Source organism: Sinohyriopsis cumingii, chromosome 7 (genome assembly GCF_028554795.1).
Source record: "Sinohyriopsis cumingii isolate HCF-2022 chromosome 7, ASM2855479v2, whole genome shotgun sequence".
Taxonomy (NCBI): Eukaryota; Metazoa; Mollusca; class Bivalvia; order Unionida; family Unionidae; genus Sinohyriopsis; species Sinohyriopsis cumingii.
Genome location: NC_142967.1, coordinates 139,556,077 through 139,581,096, shown reverse-complemented (window position 1 = coordinate 139,581,096; position 25,020 = coordinate 139,556,077). Strand labels below are relative to the sequence as shown.

Below are 25,020 nucleotides of genomic sequence, written 5' to 3'. Positions count from 1 at the left end.
CGTCCGTTTCTCGTTCCTACAGAGAAGGAGATTATTAATACCGTTTGTCATACTGGTTGTTGATTGGAATATCTTCTACATTTCTTCCATTATTTTACCCATACATAGAACACTCTTTTCTGAAAGTGAATCGCTATGACTTTTGTAATACAAATTGATGTGGAATGTTGTACTTAATTTTGGCAATATCGAATTTACATATCGCCTTAATTTCCCAATATTTATAGTAAATATTGAATCAATATGTTACATGTTTGCACATTGTGGGAGGATTTACATTCCCATTATTAAATGGACCAATTGAAAGCGTCGATTGCACGCCCATTCAGAGCCACAAATAAATGAAATATGTCCAGGAACTGTTCAGTTGTATCCGGATCGATGAGTCACCAGTAATTCGTTTTGCATTATATTATGTTAGACGACTAACGTTCTGTCTCTTGTACAGTCGGGGCGATGGATAAAGCCTAGATAGTTATAAGGCAGGTAGTGACATTTTGGAATATCACCGTTTTGAAGCAAAGCCTTTTAGTTGAAAAATGGTTCATTTTGAAACATTTTCATGGCCATGCATATGTGCGGTATATACAATTATAAATAATGTGTTTGCAACAACGTTCTACTGCGCACCCACGGAGGGAGTGAAAATACAAGATAGCAAGTATTTTGAGGGTGAAGAACTGGTGACAATTTATAAGATTTCTCTACAGCGATGTATTTGTGAATGCAATGCAAAGAAACCCAGATGTCTTTCCCTGATCTATAAGAGAACTTTCACCTCTTGTCGACTTAATGTTAAGAAGGCAGTGACACTAGAGGCACTGGAGGACAAACCGGGATCAATTTACGCTGAAGTGGTAAATGTTTTCCTTTGACGTTCTCTTTCATCTGCCTACTTATCTTACTACTTGCAATTATTTGTACCTGAGGATAGTGCTTTCTTAACGATATTTTTATTACAAGTAACTGAAAAAATTGAAATTTCCTCTACCCCTCCTTATACCCTCATTTCCCGGAAACTATTGCACATTCCTGCTCACGAGGCAACACTATTAGTAGCACTAAGTTTATTAATGGACGTATCAAATGCGGTTACTATTTGAAGACTTGAAAATGGACGTATTGACTGTAGTTAATATGACGCTAACATAACTCCAAGTTTGGTGATTTCAACACACGTTGTATAGTATATTTTAATATACCAAATGCGTGATTACTATTGACTCTGTCTCAGTTATCCCAAAGGAACAATAAAACAAATAAAAATCCTGTCGACAGTTTCTGAAATTCCACTTCAAAAATATTGACCATGGCTTACATTTTAAATCTAATGACTATTCAGGTTTTGTGGTTTAATATTGATTAATTAATTTAGGTAAGAAAAACCCACATGGTTCAATCAAAACAGTATACAGACAGAAACTTCGAACGGTTACAGTTCATGAAATTGATGTTTAATAGACTGAAAGTCAAAATATGACACGCAAGTTAGATAAATGTTTATGGTTTCTTAACCACGCTACATACTTCGATGAACCATAAATATGCAGTGTTGTTCTTACTCTGTCTATTAATCACGCATTTCCTTTCACAGATGCAGCGAAATCTATTAGAATTGCCAATTTCAGTTATTTAAATAGACATCATCATACAAATTCACAAAAGGGTCGAAAAAGCATGGAACATAAACTTGAAAGAAAGTTACAGTCTAAGAAATGTTAAATCCATAGGCCGAGTTTTAAAACTTCTTTAACCCGCTGGTTGATGTTTCTTTGCGTTTTGTTAGTCTGTGTATTTTTATAGTTAACTGCAAGTCGTATATTTGTATTTCTTTACCATTTCTTTGGGGCTGTGTTGTCTTGTTGTGCTCAGATTCCTTATTAATCAAATGTCATCCATCCACCAAAGTGTTTTATTTGATTGCAATCAAATAAAATGGTTTGGAACATTACATTTAAAAGGCAAATTTGAATATAGACAGTTGGGAATTTGGAAAAAACTGAAATAATGAAAATATACAATAAATGATGTATAGTATAATTATATTCCCGCAATATATGCTATGCCTGTGACGCCGGCAACATTTGAAATACACTTGTGATCAGGTTATTACACTTAGTTCAAATGAAAGCATGTTGTGAACATCAACAAAGTTAGTATCCATTCTTATGCGCGTCATATCTCTCACATTGAGGGAAATAACACAGTATTAAAAAATAATTCAGTCATACATCTTTGTTTAGATATTCACAGAAAATGAAATCATTCTGCCTTTTTCCTTTCACTTATATCTCTTTTCTCAGGCGAAGTTGTATGTTCAGGCTAGCAACGAGTGTAATATTGCCTTCCATAAGTATGAGTTAATCCCGTAAAAATCGCTATTAAAAATTCTGACATACCAAACAGCTTAGCACATTATTTATCATAATCAATGTAGAAAATAGGATGAAACAACTAAATAAAACGAGTCGGATCCAGCAATTGCAAGAAGGGTTTCATTTCCTTTTTCTTTCAACAGAATGATGACGTACCTGGATGTGATCACTATCAAATGGCCGCGCAAACTGACAACTCTGCCATTCCGTTCAATCAGCCAGGTTATCTCTCTTTCTTTCGTTCTCTATTTCTCTCTCATAAATGTATATTAAACTTTGGATTTTCGCTATACTCTTAGCATGCCAAGCAATGGTATTTTCAATCGTCAATTTTAAAACAAGGATAGACAAATGATAGTAAAATAAATGAACAGCTCATTGTAAAGGTTCAATGCACATGACACTTGCAATGGCATTTTGGAATAAAATCTACCGTATTTGTGCAAAACCGTCGAATAAATGACATGTCTACACAGAAAATACATTCTTCCACCTTAGATTTGTTTTGGTGAGGGGTGTGTTTAGTTTTCTTATATTCAGTAGGAAGTCCTAGAATCGTGTTTTTAATTGTGTCCAGAGATATGCGAAAGGAGGTAGTCAAATTATGTCAAGCTTGGCTTAAATGTTGATAAGACAAATGAGGCTAATAGACGTTTATAGGGACTTAATTCAATAATATGTAGTAGATTCCGTATATTCTAAAATCCATGAAAAGACAATATTCTTTATCACGTATTATTGTTTTCACTCCCAGAGCAGCTGATGCCATTTTACATTTTAATGTTATTTATTATTTCATTCCAATCGAGTCTCTGGTACCTTTTATATGCATTGGGACTTTTTCCTCTCCTTCCAACTATTATAAAGCACCCTCATAAATCAGGCATGATTTAGCTTATGCAGAATAACAAACGTAAGTAGAAGGATTCCAGTTGTGTCTAGAACGAATTAAAATTTTGAATTTGCTTTTGTTCCAATATCCTTGAATGAATCCAGAATAATCCCAAAATAGTCATTTAGACCGTAATTAATGATGGGCACGTTGTAATTCCAGTAAATAATTTAATAAATAAACCCTCTCAAATAGAATCTAAACACAACAATATGACTGTTTCCACGTCCGATGTTACGGATGGAATTAATAATTTTAACATAATCAACTTTAATGTAAAAACCAAAGACACAATTTCAGAACCAGGGTAAGGGACAAAAATTCATTTATAATACATTCTAATTTCTCAACAATCCGATATAGATCCTCGCTACTCTGTCATCTTATCGAAAGTTTCAAAAACTGTAAAGAGGACTCGTTTCTGCGATGTTCTATGGTCTTATTCAAGGCTGTATCCCGAATTCAAACTTAGTAAACATGTTTAACTCCAAAATAATAAAAATCTTTTTGTATTGATTAAAAATCAAAACAAGTATTGGCTATGCAATATATTGTTTACAAATACAATGATAATAATCATGCTGACCATATACTCAGTTACTAACCAAGTTCAACCACACACTATATATATATGGAGAAAAGACAAACAAGCAAGACAATTTAAATATAAATAACTGTATTTCTGTATAGTTTCATTCCTTTAATGTGTTCATCAGTATCAGTTGAAACTTGTTTAAAAGATTCGTCAATAAAACATTTGAGTAAATATATTTCAGCATGCGGAAAACCACCAGGGAAAGCAAATGCCACTATCATGGGAAATGTATATTCTAATGGCAGCCGCATAAAATATGTCTGCGATGAAAGCTTTAAACAACTTGAGCAGACGGAGTCTGTGACTATGTGCCTTCACAATGAGAGTTGGTCGGAGATCAACTTCACTTGTAAACGTATGTATACTCTTTCATATCATGACAGTGTTTTGAAACATGTCCAAGTTTAGAATCACAGTACATGGTCCCGCATGAGACAGGACTATTTTCATTCGTTATTCTTCATCTCTTTGTTCCTTTCGTTATTGTTTCTATGTTTATTTATGTAATATAAAAATAACCCACATGTAACTTATTCTCTCAGTGATAATAATGCTCTTTTATTTGATTGGAAATGAATACCATTGCATAAATATAGATCTTCAGTTCTGTTTATATGAATATGTTTGACTGTATTCCGAATAAATATCAAATTTGTTAAATTAAATACGACGAAATATTATCGGACGAAAAAGAAAAAGAAATTGTAATTATGGTTATTGATTTAATACATTCTTGCACAAGTATTATTTTTGTAATAGTACATGCCCTGAAAGCCAGCTAGTTGTTACTATTGATATAATGTGGTGCCCGACTTTTAAATAGACTTATGAAGGAATCTATGGAAGCCAATTATTTCCAGAGATACATTTTGCATCTTGCAAATTCAGATTAGTATGGAAATAGAAGATCCCCTTTGACAGAAATCGAGATGTATCTATTACTGACGTTATATCTTATTGATCCCCAATAGAATATTTCTTTCCAAAATCTAAACAATATTTAGGAAACATGTTTTTTGTTTTGTTTAGTACCTCATTGTTCATGTGCAATTCGTGCAGTTCAATAAGTAGACCTATACCTTAGTTAAGTTAACATATATTGTTTAGCAAACACACGATTCATCACCATCAATACTCTGATCTTAAACTGGAAGAAACGTAACATTCTCACTTAAATGTATTCTGGAAGGTTTTTGATCTTTGAACTTTTTCAGCTGACACCATTGCAAGGTCCTGCAAAGCAAACTCAGACTGTCTTGAGCAGTCATCAGAATGCAGGAATCAGCGTTGTGTCTGCATTAAGAACTACACTTATTCATTGACAGAGTATGCTTGTGTACCTAGTAAGTCATAGTTTTTCTAAACTACAATTGTACAACAATATATGTGTAGCCAAGAATTTCTTATATGGTCATTGATTCCTGATTTAACACTATGCAGATCTCTTATATGCACATTCTATCTACAGAAGGACAACCTTTCATTTGCATACATACATACGTAACGTTATCAACCATCTCAGTCTGGAACTCATTGATAACCTTCATTTTATAGATGTCGAAAACATACCACGCAAATGAAAGCTAACCCCTCACCACCACCCTTGCCTTGATGTCATTATCACAACAAATATAAGACGTTAAATGGTGGTTTTTTTTTCAATTCTGGTGATATAATCAAATAAACAAGCAAACACATAGATAATAACTTTAATGGTGTCTTCATGGATAACTCAGGGAAATGAATCTAAACTGGTGTATGTACTTGCGTTCAATCGAAATCCAGATCGCCAGTGCTCCTGAAAACTGCCCCATCATGAAAAGCATATTGGGCATTACTTAAGCAAGCTTGAGACGGATACTGTAAAATACGAGGAGATATTTGACGTCCATTTGTACAAAACGAGGCAATTATTGGTCGTGGCTTCATGTTTGAAAAACTGTATCGGAAAGTGAAACTTCTGTACCAGTGTATATCTATCTATCCATTGGCACAAGTTTAAACAAATAAAACTTCGTTAGTTTGTTTGTTCCCAAAATCGTAATGTGTAATGTGTCATTGATTTTGTGTATCGTGTCATACACGCACTAACAGAAGTAAATATCTACATCATAATACATGTATAAATCATGGTTAACATGATATGTTGTAGTATATGTTGATTGAAAGTCCATCAGTTAATACTCCTAAACCAGTAGACAGGAACCCAACTTTCGCCAGTAAATGTAAATCAAACTTATCTTGGTTTATACTTTGAACCGCCAGGTCGACAGCTTTGAGTCTAATGTCAAGCACCTATACTGCCAAACTATCACACTTGTTTGGCTTATGTGTTTGATTTCTGTGTACAGCCCATATATGTATATATATATATATATATATATATATATATATATATATATATATATATATATATATATATATATATATATATATATATATATATATATGTGTGTGTGTGTGTGTGTGTGTGTGTGTGTGTGTAGTTTTGCACTGCAATAGGTTATATCATCATTGAGTACTATAGTGTTCTGGTGCGTTTTGCACTCTCCCCAGGGTTTGATATTGGTGGGGTGTGCATGAAATTTAATGACTTTGACAACGCTCTGAATCTCTAAAATTTCGATTCGTTTAGGGATTCGCTGGGGGTGTCGATGCAAACAATTGTGGGGCCTCCAAATATAAACCGTAGCGTGATGTGAGCTCTCAATCTCACTGAACGGTACCCAACACAAAAACATTCAGAAAGAATGTCAGCCCAAAAAAATAGAATCGTGGGATGATAAGAAGACTGTATAAAAGGTGTCACCAAAGTACCCTATGGAAATGTACGAATAGGATTCCCATGAACGATAACCGCTCAGCATGCTTATTTATACGGTTCATGTTTATTTTAATGTTTATTTTTATGTTTGATGTTTAGTTTTTTGGTTAAAATGTACATTTATTATTATATAATGAACTATGAAAATATTAATACTATTATTTCTGCAATTAAAAAATTATAACACGAAAGCATAGCGCAATCTGATGAACTAAATCCTGAAAAGAATATTTGTGATTTTGAAAACAACGAAAATTTGAAGATAGATACACACTACCAGCATGATGTAGATTCATGAAGCTGATCCAACACTTCCAATCCTTGGCGACAGTGAAAGATGCAGAAGTTGAATAATTCGTATCTCTCTCACGGGCAATTGAAAAACAAAATATATCCAGAAGTTTGTCACGAATACGAAACAAAATAGTATGTGAGGCAAGTGAGAAAAAGTATGTCTGATCGTGGAAAAATGAAAGCAGTGTCATTAATTGTGAAAGTAAAAGTTATGGCAACGAGCGTTTCAACTTTGTCTGGTGTAACTTACTGTGAAATGAAATTCAGAAATATATTCAGATATATTTCTAACATTCTCGTTCATTTTTTATTTTTATTCAGACTATAATGTTTATTCTCATTCATATTTATTTCTGATCATTTTCGCATTCAAACTGATTTTTATTTTCATTCAAATTTACTTATAATAATAATATCTATTCTCATTCAGCACTATAACTATTATTGTAAGTATCAAACATCAGACTATAAAATCAGTCCTATAATTACTACTTTGATTACCATGTACCCACTACATCAAATTTTAAAATCAGCCCTACAAGTATCATTTATCCCATCAAATTCGATAATCAGTGAAGAATAAGATTTTTATTTTTATTCTGAAAATAAAATGTATTGTGATGAATCTGTTTGTTATGGATATAATATTTATTCTAAAAATAGTACTTTTATATTCTGATATTAATACCATTTATTAATGCTGATGCTTTTCTTATAAAAAATCTGAGATTCTGATACAAATTTAGTCAACACTTGTCGTTTGTTAATTATTTTAGTTGATTTGCTCATAGAAAATCTGTTAAATTATTAATTTTCTAATGATAAGACCTCACGCAGTTCTCGAAGTGATTTTACGAGTTATTGATAATTTTGTTAATGTTGTTCATTTTGTAGTATAAATGTAATCAGATCCAGATTAAAATAATACTTTAGACTGTGTTTCATGAGTATTTATCAACAAATCATCAAAATGAATTAGAAAAGCGAATGAGGTTTGATCCTTTGAGAATCAGTAATTGAACACATTTGCAAAGATCATTCGATGATAATAATACTAATATTAATATTAATAATAATAATATTTATTCTGATATGATATATTTATTATGTAATTTTCTGTTTTAGTAGGATTATAACAATTACGAGTACCATTCTCCCGATCATAGTATACACTTTGACTGATTTTCATTATTTTAAGTACCATTCGCCCAATCAAATTAAACCATATCCAATTTGATAATAAGCGAAGAAGAAAATTATAATATTTATTCTGATAATAATATTTATTCTGATTATAATATTTGGGTTTTTTCTGATAATTTTTTTTCTGATAAGTTTTATGTATTTTTCTGTTTTCAATGAGATTTTTATTTTTTAAGGATGATATACCCCATCAAATTATAAAATTCAACTGAGTTTAACGATCTTTAGTAGCATATACCAGGTCAGATTATAAAATCTAACTAATTATTCTTATGTTAAATACCATTCACCCCATCAAATTTGTGTGATTTTAAGTACCATTTACCTACAAAATGGACGGGAATAAGTTTTAAAAAGTAGTTATATATGATTTACTAACCCGGATTATGAACCAGGATTGAAAATAACGTGAAGATCTATGATCTCTTACAAATTTATAATCAGGTTTTTCTGTCTCAAATAAAGCAAGTGTCCATATTGGTCAGTAACTTTGAAATGTATCCTTGATAATTACGGATTATGACATCGTAAATAGAACGGATTAATAGGCTCTTGTACAATCAAACATACAGGAGGTACATGAGGGGTAAATGTGTACGGATCATTGTTTTGTTTGAGAATATTTGCTGGTGGGGCTATTTTTCTCCCTGACACAACAATATTTGGAAAGTTTCCATTGATAAGATCGTTGACTGATTTGTTTACCTCGTCAGCGTTAAATCCAGGAAATTTAAATGTTGGTAGATCTGCTTCCAGCAGTGATTTTCTTCCAGTCGAATAATTATTAAGAAACAAGTGATTATTTGGAGTACCGTCATTATTTATACCTACTGACTTAATTTCCGCCCGCATAATACTCAGATGAATAATTTCAAGATCAAATATAACCTGGTTCAAATGTTCTTTTTGTTTGATAATTTCTTATTTTTAGTCGTCACGTCAAAAAGATACTCGATAAATAACTGACGGGATTTGTTTCTAAATGTTGTTTGCTATCATCATTAACATTATCAAAAACTTGTGGTCAAATATCAGATCAAACTTGGCTTGTTTTATCCCATGCCAAAACCATAAATCATAGTGAACTGGATAAAATATTTCACCACTGTCAGGCCCAGCCAATATTATTTTCCATAACATAATATTTTTATTATTTGGAGTATTTCCCCAATATAATCATCTGGTTTTGGTTATGGTTGAAGTACTACTTTAGGCAGTGTTGGGGGAATTTCTGATCGGATTGACGATTGATTAATATCTTCATAATAATTTAGTGAATATATTTATATTGCCGCTGTTAATGTTGATTCATGAACAGTAATAGCTGTTTTGGATTTAATTATGTGGTGAATTTCATCGTTGATTTGTTAAATTTTATAAATGCCCTTGGGAATTCTCCACAATTGTCAATTTGGAGATCATCATCTTTATTCTTATTTGCAAATATCAGCTAATTCTTTGATGACAATCCACCGAATGATCTTGATCTGCTATTTGGCCAACAGTAATATACTCACAATTGTGCTAGCGCTATTTCTTTCGGTGGAATTGCGGTTGGAAAGTTAACAATACAATCAGGATTAGGTTAGCTTGCTGATATCATCGACGTTCGTGACGGAGTTGTTTTAACGACAATCTGCTGTAATGACACGTTTGGAGTTGACAATAGTATTGTTTATTATTGTCATTATTATTATTATTATTATTATTATTATTATTATTATTATTATTATTTAAATCAGATGTGGTTTCTATCATGCTCATAACATCTTTGTAAATTCCAATCATTTGACTAAATTCGACATCGGATAATATTCCATCGCAGAGACTCGATGACAATAACGAAGATAACTTAGAATACGTCTACGTCATGCGTGTAATGTTATTATATACTCAAACGCTTGTGTATTTTTACCTGTACATATTTTTGCGATGATATTAAGAAGACAGGCACTTGCTGATACAGCTGATAAACAAATTGTTACAATTGCTGGCGATGTCATTGTTAATGTTGATAGCAATACACCTGTTCAAGAGATAAGAGTAGATGACTAATACACAATTATGTCAAAAACAACTACACCTCTGCGATATTTGTTTATTTTTATTGTATACTCGTCAACGCCATTTTTCAGTTTGGTTTACCATTCACCGACCTAACTGTATCTAAAACGTTGAACGTTGGTCAGAATGCTAACTATATTTTAATTAGGTGGCAATTTAACGACTACTTCAAGAATCCAATACTAAATCAAGGCGAGTTTTTTTTTATTCTTCGGGTTCCACTCTGAATGTTTCCGCGTTGTTTTGCTCTAACATTACTAACCGATATCCAGGAGTTCCACCTGACTGAGTCAGGAGTGGATAACGCAGTGAAATTGTGGTAGATATAGTAATTGTAACGCCAAGTACTGAGAGCCTCTATACACCGGTAACCTCAGCGCGATGTTTAATGGATTTATTGAATGGTGAGCATAATGCTTTTCCATATGATACTGTATATACTATACTGTCAGTAACTTTTTTATGTCAGAGAGCTTAATATCAACAGCTATTGATTTTCCAAACAAATCATCAATAGCTCAATTTACTCTATTGCGAAAATTCAAAAATATTTGTACATGAGTATTATAATCCGATTTAAATGTGGTAATCGTATCATTAACTGAAATTATCGAGTTCATGAATTGGAAGGATGAATTTCTTCGTTAACAGCGCCGTTGTCTGATTCTCGTTCACCAAGATCAGTAATTGTATTATTAGACATATTGAGAGAATCAGTCATTGTAGCCCCCGCTATATGTACTCGACCACGAATAGTATCTAATATCGTTGACATAATAACACCGGGTTTAATTTTTCCGTTACTATCAAACACACTATGCTATTTTCATTAACTCCAATAATTTCAACTATAATATCTTTCAATGAAAGATTTCTTGTCTTTAATTATCCATGCTTATCTTGAAATACATCCACATCGTTTGGATCCACATCGGCAAGATTTAATAATTCAGATATTTCATCACTAATCTGTTTATTCACATTTTCATGGGTTATTCCGTCGGTTTTTGTTTTTGTTTAGAAGAAGATCTTCCGTAAATATCAGCCATTAAACTTTAAGGTCTGTTTAAAACGACGGGCCGTCTACTTGTTTGTTCGTGCACGACTTTTTGAGGTGGTATTGTTGATGATGAAACATCGTCGAGTACAGCAATGACTTCACGGCCACATATCGGGGAATCGGTTATTGTCTAGGTTGGTAATGTTGAATACCAGATTGGAACTTTTGCTGTCTTTACGTAATTTAAAAATTCTTTTGGTGGAGCCAACCCATAGGAAACTAAATAAATTATGCCAGGGGATCAATTGCATATGCCACCCAGTGAGTACCAGGACCAAAGCTTTTATCAAGATTAATGGTACCGGTTTCAATATTGTTTGGTTGTTTTGGTAATTATATCACGCATAAATACAACTCTACCATTTGTTATATTTAACTTTTAGCAGTGTCAAGTAAATCAAAATTTGACATAGGAATAATCAGTGAAGTGTTCCTTTAAGTCTCAGACCTTTTCCGCATCGATGAAGGGTTCTTGGGAATCTTAGACCATTTCACTTTTTTAGAAGTCTTTATTCCCTTTCCTGTTGCTTCTTTTAATGCCTTTCTAGCAGCAGTTCCAACAACGCCAAGTGCAGCTGCTTTTGCAAAAGCTGGAGCAGCAGCGGCTATTAAATCTGGTATAACTGCAAGAAGTGGAAATATACAACCTGTTTTAACCACGTATTTAATGGCATCCGCAGAAAGATCAAATTTAATAACAGTATTTGATCGTTTGATGTTGTTGAAGTGCTTCAGTTGACGTTCAGTAAGCGATATTTTATTCTGACTACCTCTGATCTGATCTTGTTTATTTTTAGTGTGATCTTTGTTCCAGAATTCTTTTTTGATACTGATTGTAGCTTTTTAATCTGAACAGGAGTCAGACTAACACTAACATGAACACATGACATTATACATATAATGAGCGATTTAATTGCATGTTTTCTACTTTGGCAACAATACTTCTCATTCGTCCGCCATCACCTTTAATCCACATTGCTTGATCTGAGAGTATAACAGCGATTGCTCTATAACCACCTGCGAGCAGTCGAGCTACACGAGCTCTGAAGTGCATATCAACGACTGTCTGAACAAATCCAAATGTTCCAATGAAATGTAATTAATTGGATATAATGTTGTGAAATCCCGCTGAGATATCTGCAAACCAGAATCAACATTCTGATCACCACCCATAAATGTAATTAACCGATGATAAGCACGTGCAACATGATTTTGAGCAAAATCTCTTCAGAAGGTTCTTGATGTCCATTTATCTTCAAAGAAACCTTACTAACCCCAAGCGTGTCAAATAACATTGGATTTCTTTCGTGCGAATCTACTCTGGCATTTCCTAAAACGCGATGAATATACGTCATGATGCTGACATTCCCTGCTGTAATGATATATGTCATGTGAATAACCAGTAGCATTACTTTGAACGCTATCTGTAGTCATTGTCAACCATAATAATGTTGATTTTCCGCCCTGACTCATGAAAGAAAGTTACCGTTGTTCTACGTCCATCGATGGAGTCATTACTGGCATCGACAGTGACAGTTTTGTTAGAATTACTTTCCCAGCATCAACTGCGTTGGGTCGCCAGATTGCATCATTGTCTGTGGCTTTTCTGACAAATACCACGGTGTGTTTAGTTCCAAATATAATTTTTCTGACATTTCTACAAAATCCAAATATATTCAATAGTGGAATCACACATGGAAAATTGTCTTCTCCATTTAACATTGATCTGTGTGCGGAAAATCCTAATTTTAAATTGTCATTCATTGATGCAACTTCAGTTATAGCTTTTTTTCCTTTTTTGATATGGATACACGAGCCAACTCTGCTTGATTTGCAGCTTGATTTATTATTTTACTGACATTTCCAGGCATAACTTCAGTGCTGGGTAAATGTACTGGCTGAAGGTTTCTTCGTATTAATCGTGCTAGTCTATCCTTGATTGCCGAGAACGCTTTACTAGCATCATCACCAAGAACGCCAATATCTTTATCACGAACAACTTCAATAGCTTTCATTCCCAATTAATTCGCAATCATTATTGCTTTTGGGGATATCCTTCTAAATGAACCCTGAACAACATCGCCGAGTTAATCTCCGTATGTAACTTTGTATGTTTGTAATCGCGAATTTATGACTCTGACCAATACAGGTCCATGATGAGCATTATGTATAATCATATTGTTTCATTGTCACTGATCTAATTAAATACCCTCAATTACTGTGGTAATCATCAACGATTTCATCGATGAGAGACGGATAACATTAATATACAAGATACCGCCTGTAAATAATCGTTGACAAATATCAGCTGCGTCATAATCAATTTCTGTGGAATTATTACCAGCTCGTTTTCAACCAATCAGAATTTCTAATCGTTCAACATAGGCAAGGACGTTTCTGGGACATGGATCAATACGACCACTTCCTCTAGTAGCAGTACCACTTCCAGTGGTAATGGAGCTAGACAACAATATTTGTTTTCATTTTACATCTTCTATTGCTTCTAATTCTTGTTCTTCCTCAGTACGAGGTGACCTAAATGGCAATTCTTCTGGCAATCACATATCCATGGGTGAGGATGCTCTTTTAATCTCTTCGACTTGTTTCTCAAATTCTGCAAATTCATCTTTATATTTACCAGTGATTATATATATACCACGGTACTTTCGAAATACAGAAGGAACCCAATTTCTTTCTAGAACACTGGCGGTGTTTTGATCTAATACTTTATCACGATCTGGATTTCCTGTTGCGGATAACCGCTATAGTTGTCTTTTGAAGTAGTCTACGACCTTCTTCGGTAAGTCGGGCTGGTGGTTTTGATATTGATGTTTGTTTTTGTTTTGACGTAACAAGATTGCTTGCATCACCGACCTCGTCATGGACTTTGACAACACTCAAATGTGCTCGTTGTATTTGTTCTTGTAATTGTGGTTGAACCTCAACTTTTTCAGCTGAAAGTTCTTGTAGAATCTTTTTTGCTTTTTTTTAGTTCTTTCTGCTGGTTTTCCAGTTGCTTAAGCAGTTTGCTCCAACGTGGGAAGAAGACCTTTGATAGCCTCTGTAACTCCTTTGATAGCCTTCGTAACCTGTTTAAATAATTGTTTTGCACCTTCTGGAAATTCCACCTGAGACTCTTGACGAGCTTGTAGGTGTTGCTTCACATTATCATAAACATGAATATATTTCTTAATTGACTCTAGACGCTGTTTAGCTAATCTAGCTGTGTGAGTTTCCATTATTGATATAATAATGATTTAATTACTCACATACTACAGCAGCAGAAAGGGTGCGACCATAAATGAATGTCTTATGGGTAAAGAAAACACGCATACAAATTTGAAGAAGAAAAAGAACAACAAAGATGAAGTAAGAAAATAAACTTAATTAGAGAAACTCTCGGTTTTGGTTTGAGGCTTCGGTTTGACGTTATTGCGTTTGTATTCTTCATTTTGCTTGTATGAATTTTTTTTTCGTGGATGGACTTTAAAGCAAGTGTCTGTTTTTGCTCTCTGCAGCTATTGTATTCAAAAATAAACAAAACTAGCTGTAGTTGGTGCATTATGTAAGAGTTGTACTTTCTGTTAGGCTTGACAAAACTTGAGCCTCTTGTCAACATTTGAAATTATGTTAATTCATATCTAGAATTAGTTTGTACTTTTTATGATTTTTTAAAATGTGGTACGCAAGGCTGAAAATGTGTCTGTTGTGACTAGATAACTCTAACCCCTGTCTAGTTTCAGCTGATTTATATCTCTTAAATGCAGTGGAGTACCTAGTTTTGTCCTTGTCAAATTAACAATTTAACATTGTTCTATATGACACTGTGTGACGCGCATGCTGAGGTAGGACAGAAAGTATTTTATTTCATAAAACATTAGCATTGAGGTATATGGCAAAACAATTGGTTCCGTGATACCGGATGTCTAGCACTGGGGTATCATGCCAGAGACATGTAGCATGATGCCCCACTCAGTCACTTTATCCTGACACAAGTCCTAAAAATAATCTGTTATGCTGAGCGCCTATACCGTTTTTATAAGTCTTTGGTATGACTTGGCCGGGGTTCGAATAAACAACCTCCAGCATCCAATGTTGCCGCTCTAACCACAAGGCCACCGGATCGGTATCATTACAGAGAGAGAACTGATGACTAAATTTAATACATTTATAACCCTAATTGTAGGTTACATAGGGTGCGATAACTATCTGATATCTGACCCCAACGTGGTTCCTGACGACCATTTTACATCATCCTCGCGTTATGAAGACATAAAAAGGCCAACATGTTATCCACAGCTTGCTAGACTTGTTCGTGATCAGAGAGATGACGACATGTACTGTGGTACCTGGGCGGCTATGGAGCTCAACGAGTCTCAATATATTCAGGTGAGCATAAATGCAATAGTCTTTTTCCTAGTATTTAACGATAATGCATGGAGTCTTGTAGTAGACTCTGTATCAGTTGTCCACGCAAATGTCCGCTACATACATGCTCTGAAGTTCTAAATGGTCCTGAATGCGTTCTAGTTAGTTATTTACATACATATGCCACCCCATCACGAGGACGATGTGTAATCGGTCAGAAATAGTCACGCGGAGAATGATCTTCTTATATTTAAAGCTGCATCTAAGCTACAAAAACTTGAACATTTGTAATATATGGGATGTACAGATTTAATTAGCCCACTAAAGCAAATCAGTATAACTCTGCTTGATGATAAAATAAGAAGTAAATCAAAAGGAGATTCAAATTAGCATTTCAAAATCAATGTGAAGTGAAGAAATGACATTGATCGCGCAAAGAAAAAGATAAACAAAACAGCAACAACTTGATCTACTTTATAGTTCATATTCTCAAATCAACTCACTCCTTATTACATATTATCCAAAACATTCCACACTTCCCTCCTGCATAACGACACCATATTCCAGTCTGTGACCCATGGGTCGTAACCCACAAGTCTGATGAGTCATTCTTAGATGATGCATCTATAAAGATTTGCTAAAAAATACATATTCAAAAATCACTGTAATTCCGACCTTAGCATATCTGAGCTTTGATCCTCTTGCTGGAACCATTTAGAGTTTACATTATAACCATATGACAGGTCATTTTCAACATAGCCTGTCTACCCAAAATACCATAGCAATCATCATTAAATATAGCTAGGTCGAATGTTTCAATCCTGATTAGGTATTTTGGGTTAGTACCTTTGATTAAAACATTATTTACAATTTGCAATTCCATAATACATAAATTCATCTACTTTACCTCTACGCCTCGGTTTTGTACGGAGATTATTTGTGGGCATTAGGGTTCAGATTGTTTGTTCATCACTTGCTAAATTCTAGTTACATGGAGATATTTTGATCCGAACAGCGGCATGTTCCTTTAGGGGAATACTTTACTGGTCGTTTCACGACCGATAATAATTAGTCACTTTTACGCTACAAAGTGCAATAAAGACAAACATGCTCATGAATTTTATTTTGCGGAAATAGGACATTTTCGAAGACAATGGCTCTTATTTCTTTATTTTCGGAGTAATAACAAAATATTTACATTAAACAGAGCTGCTTAAACAGGACAATTTCATTATAGATATGTTGAGCTCTCTTGTACTTCTGTGCGAGTTGCAATGTTTGAATTTGTAGGTGAAGTTGAGTAAATTGCATTCTGTAAGGGCGATCACAACAAAAGGGAGACAGAAAGAGAATCAGTATGTACAGTCTTATAAAGTGCTGTCCAGCACTGATGGGCCATCGTTTCAACCTGTTCAGAACGACACCGCTAATGAAGACATGGTAAGATTTACATGTGGCTTTCTTATTTTCTCTTTTGGACATTTTCTTAAAAATTTATTTTTAGAACTGGTTCGTTTTCTTATATATTCACTATATATGAATCGCATATGCCTATTGAATGAGTCTGTGAAACACAGAAAAATGAATTACAGCAGTTATGCCCGAATGTCTTAACATACGGCAAAAGATAATATCAGACCTTTTTAAATAGCGAAGCACAATAATTTCGCCATTCAGTTGAATGCAGAAAACAATGTATAATTTCATCACGCTTTTCAAAGAAAGTGCAGGAGCTAAATATGTTATCCACTTTGTTATCATTTATTTCATTTCTTTATTCATTTGTTCATCTTTGTGTACGAACTGTCGCTCAAGTATATCTATACTGTTTTCTAGTCTGCAACTGACATACACAAACATTGCAAACACCGTATCTGTCCAATAAATATCATACGTTCCATTTTAAATGCGAACGAGGAACAGTGGAAAGATTCATCTATTTTGTATCTTCCTAGTGTAGGAGATAAGTCTCTGTGTGTAAATATTTATTAATCTGAAGCTAAAGTACATTTGTCATATTCCAAGCAAACGTGTTGCACTTACAGTCATGATTACCACCTTTTACACCATGTGATGATTTTGCGAGTGGTATTCTAAATTGAAAGCCTTGCGAAACAGAAAAAAGGGTATAGCAGATAATATATCACATTTCAAAGTCAAATGGTATTTAGATTTTCTCTCCATTCACAGTATAATATATGACCTCAGTTCTTGTGTTTTGCATTATTATCGGGTTTCTGAAATGTTTCATTCATAATGCCTTCATATACTATATTTGTTCTAACAAAGGTGAATGTAAATCATGTATTGTCCTAACCTGGCACAATTATTAAATTTGAAAAACTTGAAAAATCATCACTTACCTGTAACAGAATTATGCTTTTTATAGCAATCATATCACTTATTTTCTTGCCAACGTTTGTTTGCATCAAATGTTACTCAGTATTAGGAGGCAAAAATATTATGATGTGTTACAGTGATGCTGATTCCTTCTTGTGGTGTTGTTTCTGTATGCTAGAGGTAAAGTATATATTTAACATATGTCGCCATTTATCTAACGAATAAAGCGATCCTGCTTATCAGCTACAAAAACCTGTATGCAAAGTTACCAAACAAGCCCAATGATAAGTATGATAAATATGTAATGATAATTATCTTTGGAAAGGTTGATAAAAATCTTTAGGTTTATTTCGTCTAGCTTCACTAAATGTCATAATATTGTTTCAGCGATTAGATGCATATGACACAAAATTATTCAACTACTGATGAACCAAGCTGTTCTTTCAGTCTTTCATACAACTGTCATAAGGTTCTTTGTTCTGTTTCTGTTTTATTATACCTTTTTTATTGTAAAGTTTGCGACATTATCACTTTTAGTTCTTTTTTATCCGTTCTATCAGTACGAAATACATTACGAAGATGGTTCCTATTTAAGAATAAGGAACGTTCATATAGCTGACGGATATTACTTTCAAAAATTTCGTTTACTTGAGTAGAAATGCTCAAGTATTGTCTTTTTAAGTGTATCATGTTTGTGGCAAAATTCATAGCATACGAAAACGTTCATTTTTGTGTGCTTTCAATACATTATATAATGCATCCAAATCATTTTTATCTGCAGTTGATGTACAAAAAGTTAGTTAACGAAGCATATTTAAATCCAAAATGTTACTTCATGCTTTAGGACAGATTTTATTATGGAACAATTTTAGAAATTTTAATAACGCTGATTATTCGTGCTATCTTCAATATTGAATGTAATATAAGTAACATACACTGCTATATTATAACATCATTGTTCTATTTAGACAAAACACTTTGTGATCTACGTAAGAATTCAGGTTTATGCCAAATTGTGTCTTTCCTATAGTAGACATTGGTGGACTCTTTGAAACAGGACTCTGGAAGGCATTCTGCATTTAGTTCATAAACAGAGTCACTATCAGTTTGTTTTAAATCTAACTTTGCTATTGCTAAATTATATCTCTTTTTCATAGAACACTATCAATGAATCTTTTCTTAAGTCAAAAAGTCATCTACTTGAATGTTCAATCTGATGGTTACAACAAGGCATATTCAACTTCATATTGATTTGTATATTTACTTGTATGGTATAAATAAGTTATGACTTCTTCATACTTGTATGGTATAAATAATTTATTACTTCTTCACATTCTTCTAATGCAATAGTTTTGATTTCAGTGTTAATTATGCCATCAATATTTTCACTGAAAGTAAATCTTGAAATATTTTCGTTTTCAATCTTTGTTACCAATTTAAGATTTATATTATCTTGTACGTTCTTATGTCATGAGACTTACTGTAAACAGTATTTCAACCTATCTAAATGTGTAAACACGTAATATAGTATCATGAGCTACGTCATTGTTGCACATTATTTCTCTAAATTGTGTGGATTATAATGTAAGATATCTACGCAACTCAGTCAGTTTAAATTATAATTTTAGAAAGTGCATAAGGTAGGTAAAACTAAACTTAAAAATATATTAAAATTTCATTTAAGAAAATGAATAGTCTTAACTCTGACTGTACTAAAAATGTGTATGTTGTCATAACCCTTTCCCTGTGAATCGGTGTGGTTTTATTATGTTGCTCCAGAATGGAATACATTAATATTAGTAACAGGTCCATGTGCATTTATAGATAAAGCCTGATACAGACATTAACGGAAAGTATAGTCCCTCACGTAATCAAAGCTCAATGCCAAATATACATTCATAACGACATATGAATAATGTATCCCTTATCCTTAGTCTTGTAATTTCTAAGCATTGATATGTTTATTAAAATCATATAGTATAATCAATTTTTAAAACAATGCTTATATTCTTGAAATGTGAACTTGAATTGGGAACATATTGCAGTTGGTTCATGAGGTTAAGAATATTTAACTCTACATGTGGAAAACTTTTTATCTATTCACAAATGTAAGTAAATGAGCACACGATGCGAATTTTTACAATGGCATATTTGGCAAATTTACTGAGGAGTCATGTTCTATAGAGTTTAGCAATGAAGCAGTAGCGCTTGTAAAATGTATTGTAACGAATTGGCCGTAGCCATAATAATGCCGCAAGAATGTATTGAATATGAATGGTATTAAAAGCAAGACGATGCAACAACAACGACATATATATATATATATATATATATATATATATATATATATATATATATATATATATATATATATATATATATATATATATATATATATATATATATATATATTGTATAACCATCCAATTACTTGTTTTGTCCTCAGGTATTTCTTGGGAACAATGACCCAACTACGTGTGTGACGAACGAGCTACCGTGTCCAATTGAAGCCCAGTATATACGCATCAATCCTCAAACATGGAATAAACATATAGCCTTGCAATTTGATCTAATAGGATGTAAGCTCAATTCAGGTAGCCTGTGCTATGGTTTTATGAGCACCTACATAGAAACAGCAAGCGCCTTCCTCTGCGTTCCGATGTTAACATATTATGGCTCACTTCTCTTTATTAAGTGTTCAAACCAGTTCCTTTTATATATTAATTAATCATTCGGAGACGGGTTAAAAGTTTGATTTGAAAAATACCTGCACATAAAAGCCGATGCGATACATATCAATCCATTCTGATATCACTTTGAATATACCTCACCTATACAGGCCATTACACATTGTAATAGTTTTCTCCAATGTGACTGCGATGTGTATTTTGTAAATACATTAAACAAGTTAGTAAATTAAGCATACATAGTTTTAAGATTTAATAGAAACAATAAACTTATGGAAAACACTTAAATCATTTCAAGTATTCCTATTCACTTTTAAGATGGCAGAACGTACATATTTATTAGGAAGCAATGTTACAAAATAACATACTACTTCTATCCAACATACAAACCATTAAAAAACAACATAAACGTGTTGCAATTCGTTATTTATGCTGACACAAAAATGAGTGATCGGATAATTATGAAATCTCAAGATCTTTTAAGACTTTTTTTAATTATTGGATAATGTTGATGACGATGATGTTGTAATATTGAATCAAAAGAATAAAAATAATAATAGAAAGAGGAAGAAGAAGAAAAATATAAACAAACACAACGACAATAACAATAACTTTAACAACAACAATAACAATTTTTTTACTTAGCTGACTGTGACTTTCAAAATGATACTTGTGGATGGCAGCACATAAATACAAGCATCAAAAGGTGGGAACTTGGACGACCAAATATCACACAAGAAGTACCAACAAATGATCACACCTGTAGTAGCGGTAACAATTCAACAGGTGCTTGAAATTACTAATTTTGTCCTCTATCATATACATGTAGTTTAAATTTCTGTCATTTAATAACAGCAAAGCACAGATCTATAATATTTTCTATCTTTATACCTCTCAAAGTCATTCCATCTAATTGCCTACCTGCATTCTTCCAGCCTGCGTTACTGCCTACTTACCTATCCTCATGTGCACATATATGGATGCATGCATACATATCACGAGATTTATTTTCACGCAGTCAGCGACAGTCTCTCAGGTCTTACAAAGTGCTTAATATTTATGTCGCCCCAGTGTTACCTTCACTGCCATTATATAACATCTGTATGAAACTTAAAGTACATAAAACGAAGGAACAAAATATTGGCAAAGACATTATGCGGTTGATCTATTTACATGAAACACAAGAGCAGCGTACTGAAAAACTTGTATTCATCCAATGATCAAAAAGAAGGGTGGATACAAGTAGCTTCCCAATGAAGGTCTCATGTAAACGTGATTTGAATTTAGATAATAAATATGATGGCTTTAAAACAAAAAGTTACCAGGGATAAATCGCTTTTTATTTTTGCATGAAATCGACAGTTTCTCCTTTTCTCTTTGAATAAATAATGTATGAAAGGTAAATATGACAATAATTGTGAATCTTAATTTTGGTTTAGGTGCCATGACATGCAGTTACATCTACATTACCTCTGATCATCCGGAACATGCGAATGCTCAGGTCATACAGACCATCAGAAGGTCTAACGATTCAAGATGCTTAAGCCTTTGGCACACGGCATCGAATAATTTTAGTGGATCTCTTAATATCATTACAGCAAAATGTGAGCATGCTATAGAGAAACTGAGAAACACGACAATTATTAATTTTGTTCAACAATGGAGTATGTCAACAGTGCGAGTTGAAAGTGGTGTCTATCAGATCGTCATCGAAGGGGTTTGGACCAACACAAGTCGTGGTTTTTTGGCGATCGATGATATCAAGCTGAATGAGAACGATTGCCCATAGAGCGTTTTACTGGTTTGCCCACGTTAAAATACAGATATGAGATTCTGGCATTATTAACGTTTTTTATGAATCACTGTATATATCTCTCTTTTCAACTCGGCATGTATGTTTTACCTATACTGGAAATTAATCGTTGTTGCCTTTCCTCGACAGAGTCGGTATAATTTGTATGCACAATGCTGCTATTATGCAGTGAATTTTCATTTTATAATTGAAAGAAAAGGAAATATGACAGATGTCCTGATATAAAATAATAATGCATTCCATAATGTCTTTGAATGAATTCATAATAATCCGAAGTGGTGTGTATATATCCAACCGTTAATGCGCACTTTAGTTATTCCAACGATTTTTTAAACAAATAATTCCTTGCGAATTATTTTCTCAGCATATCTTTAAACTCTAATAAAAAATGTACTCCCATGGACTGACCTAAAATAGAAATGAGTTATTTGTTTATCAAATTTCAATTTATACACATTTTCACTTGATCAAGATGTGACTCATTCCAAAGGACAATTCCAGTCAAATTGTAAACTAGACTGGGTAATAAACTCAAATGCTATGAAATCATTCCATTTACAACTTACAATCATGTACAAAAGTTAAGCGTACACTTAATCTTTTAAACAACATAAAGTCCTTTTCAACGGGGAAGATGTAATACTTTGAGTACAAATTTTCTTTGGGGTTTTTCTTTATTTGGATCTGGAAACTCTGTATTGCAATAATGCCATAGGAATCATATTGCTAAAATTTTGAACTGCATCCAACGACACCCGATTGCAGTTTGCTGGTTCAACGCCATTTTTCAAGCATTCATAACAACCGGATACATTTTCTTGTGGTCTGACCAAAAATGTGAGCTCTACATTTTACAGTAATGGCGGATTGAGTCTCATTATGCCTACAAGCGATCACGTGACCGTTACTCTTAAAACAAACTAAGTGGGCAACAAATCTATTAACTAGCAATGACCACCAAACGTCCTAACAATATGAAAATTAGAACATGACACTATAAAAGACAGAACAGTATCAGTTAAGATTTTAATATATATGAAGCCGACAACACTTTGTCTCCATCTTGAGATATAAGAAGTGCAAACAATATATTACTTTCTGTTAAAGATCAAAACCGTTCAGTTCGATAATGAACTCAGAATTAAAACAAGAAGTTCAATACAGACCAATTATATATATATATATATATATATATATATATATATATATATATATATATATATATATATATATATATATATATGTTTAATAGATGTTTTCCAAAGATAATGGATTGATATAATTGCTATAAATACACCCTAGCAGAAGCTAGCAATTAATAAATCATTACTCATTTAAGGTCAGCCTATTTGTTAAAGAGACACGAAATACTTTTCTAATATCTAAATTCAGTATAGTTGATATAATTAAAAAATTAACAATTTAATAAATCGAACTGGAAAGATTTACCTTTGTATAATTTTAGGAACATAGGTAACAATCAGGCAAGATAGTTTGCTGGTCCAGTCGTATATGAGTTAGAATCCTTTAAAGGAAAAAGTATGGGGGGATGTGAAATATACATACCGATAAATATTTTTGACAACTGCATTATATACTTGAAAGGAATGACTCTTTGAAGAGATAGTGTGCGGCAAAATCAACTAATTTAGCAAATATGTAATGCTACTAATGCTACTGCTACTACTACTACTACTACTACTACTAGCAATCACATCACTCTGGACTGATTTGTAGTTGTTGCCACATTCACTATACAGTAAGAATTTGGTTTCTAGAAAACTGCAAACATGTTATGGATACACTGACATTATAGGACGCTTTGACCAATTTCCACAGTAACATAGTAAAAGCAGACTGCATGGAACAAAACCTACTCCAGATTTTCACAAGCGCATTTCATCATAAAGATTTGTGAAGCCCCGTTCAGTACAAGGCAACCAATTAATCAATAATTATTTAATTATTCAGTAGCATATCGGTACTAAATATCAGGTTGCCATCCTATTATAAAAAAAGTTTCAGAACCATTCTATGATTTTAGTGTTGATCATTTCCTAATAGTACTGCATGGAATACAAAATGTGTGCAGTTGAACGAAACTGATTATATGATAAATTTCTCAACCAAAACTTGTATAGATATTTAAATCTCATATATGATTGATTTGGCAGTTATTTTGGACCATTTCCATAGTAATAGTTTATTATATTACCCCAAGTGCAGATCCAATATTTTGTTCGGCTCTAAATAAGTTTTAAATGGGTCGTCAAATTGCCTAAAAATGGCCAAATGTATCCACCTGTTGGTGAAAACATATCTTACAGCTTTATAAAATGGGTTGTTTGACCACAACTCCACCCCACTGTATCAATCACTGTGTTTTTATGTTATTTTTTGTGTCATACAATTGGACATGATAGCAAATTGACCCCCACCCCGATATAAGTAACAATCTTGTAAATATCAATTACGATCAGTACTTCTCAATCGCGGATAATAGTA

The 25,020-nt window shown here is 33.1% G+C and overlaps 1 protein-coding gene across 3 annotated transcripts; it reads left to right on the top strand.

The window, feature by feature from the left end:
• The first annotated feature begins 2,523 nt into the window (after positions 1 to 2,523).
• On the top strand, positions 2,524 to 23,218 carry LOC149796243 (discoidin, CUB and LCCL domain-containing protein 2-like). 3 transcript variants are annotated; one of them, XM_089964221.1, is made up of 8 exons: positions 2,524 to 2,597; positions 4,044 to 4,217; positions 5,077 to 5,205; positions 15,494 to 15,696; positions 16,966 to 17,115; positions 20,462 to 20,594; positions 21,348 to 21,488; positions 22,142 to 23,218. In XM_089964221.1, exons 1-8 carry the CDS (start codon positions 2,552 to 2,554, stop codon positions 22,489 to 22,491), a joined length of 1,326 nt encoding a protein of 441 aa, XP_089820347.1. In that variant the 5' UTR covers positions 2,524 to 2,551; the 3' UTR covers positions 22,492 to 23,218. The 3 variants fall into 3 exon arrangements, with proteins under 3 accessions (XP_089820347.1, XP_089820346.1, XP_089820348.1); XM_089964220.1 differs by having other exon boundaries at positions 20,462 to 20,609; positions 22,142 to 23,217; XM_089964222.1 differs by lacking the exon at positions 5,077 to 5,205 and having other exon boundaries at positions 20,462 to 20,609.
• The last annotated feature ends 1,802 nt before the right edge of the window (positions 23,219 to 25,020 follow it).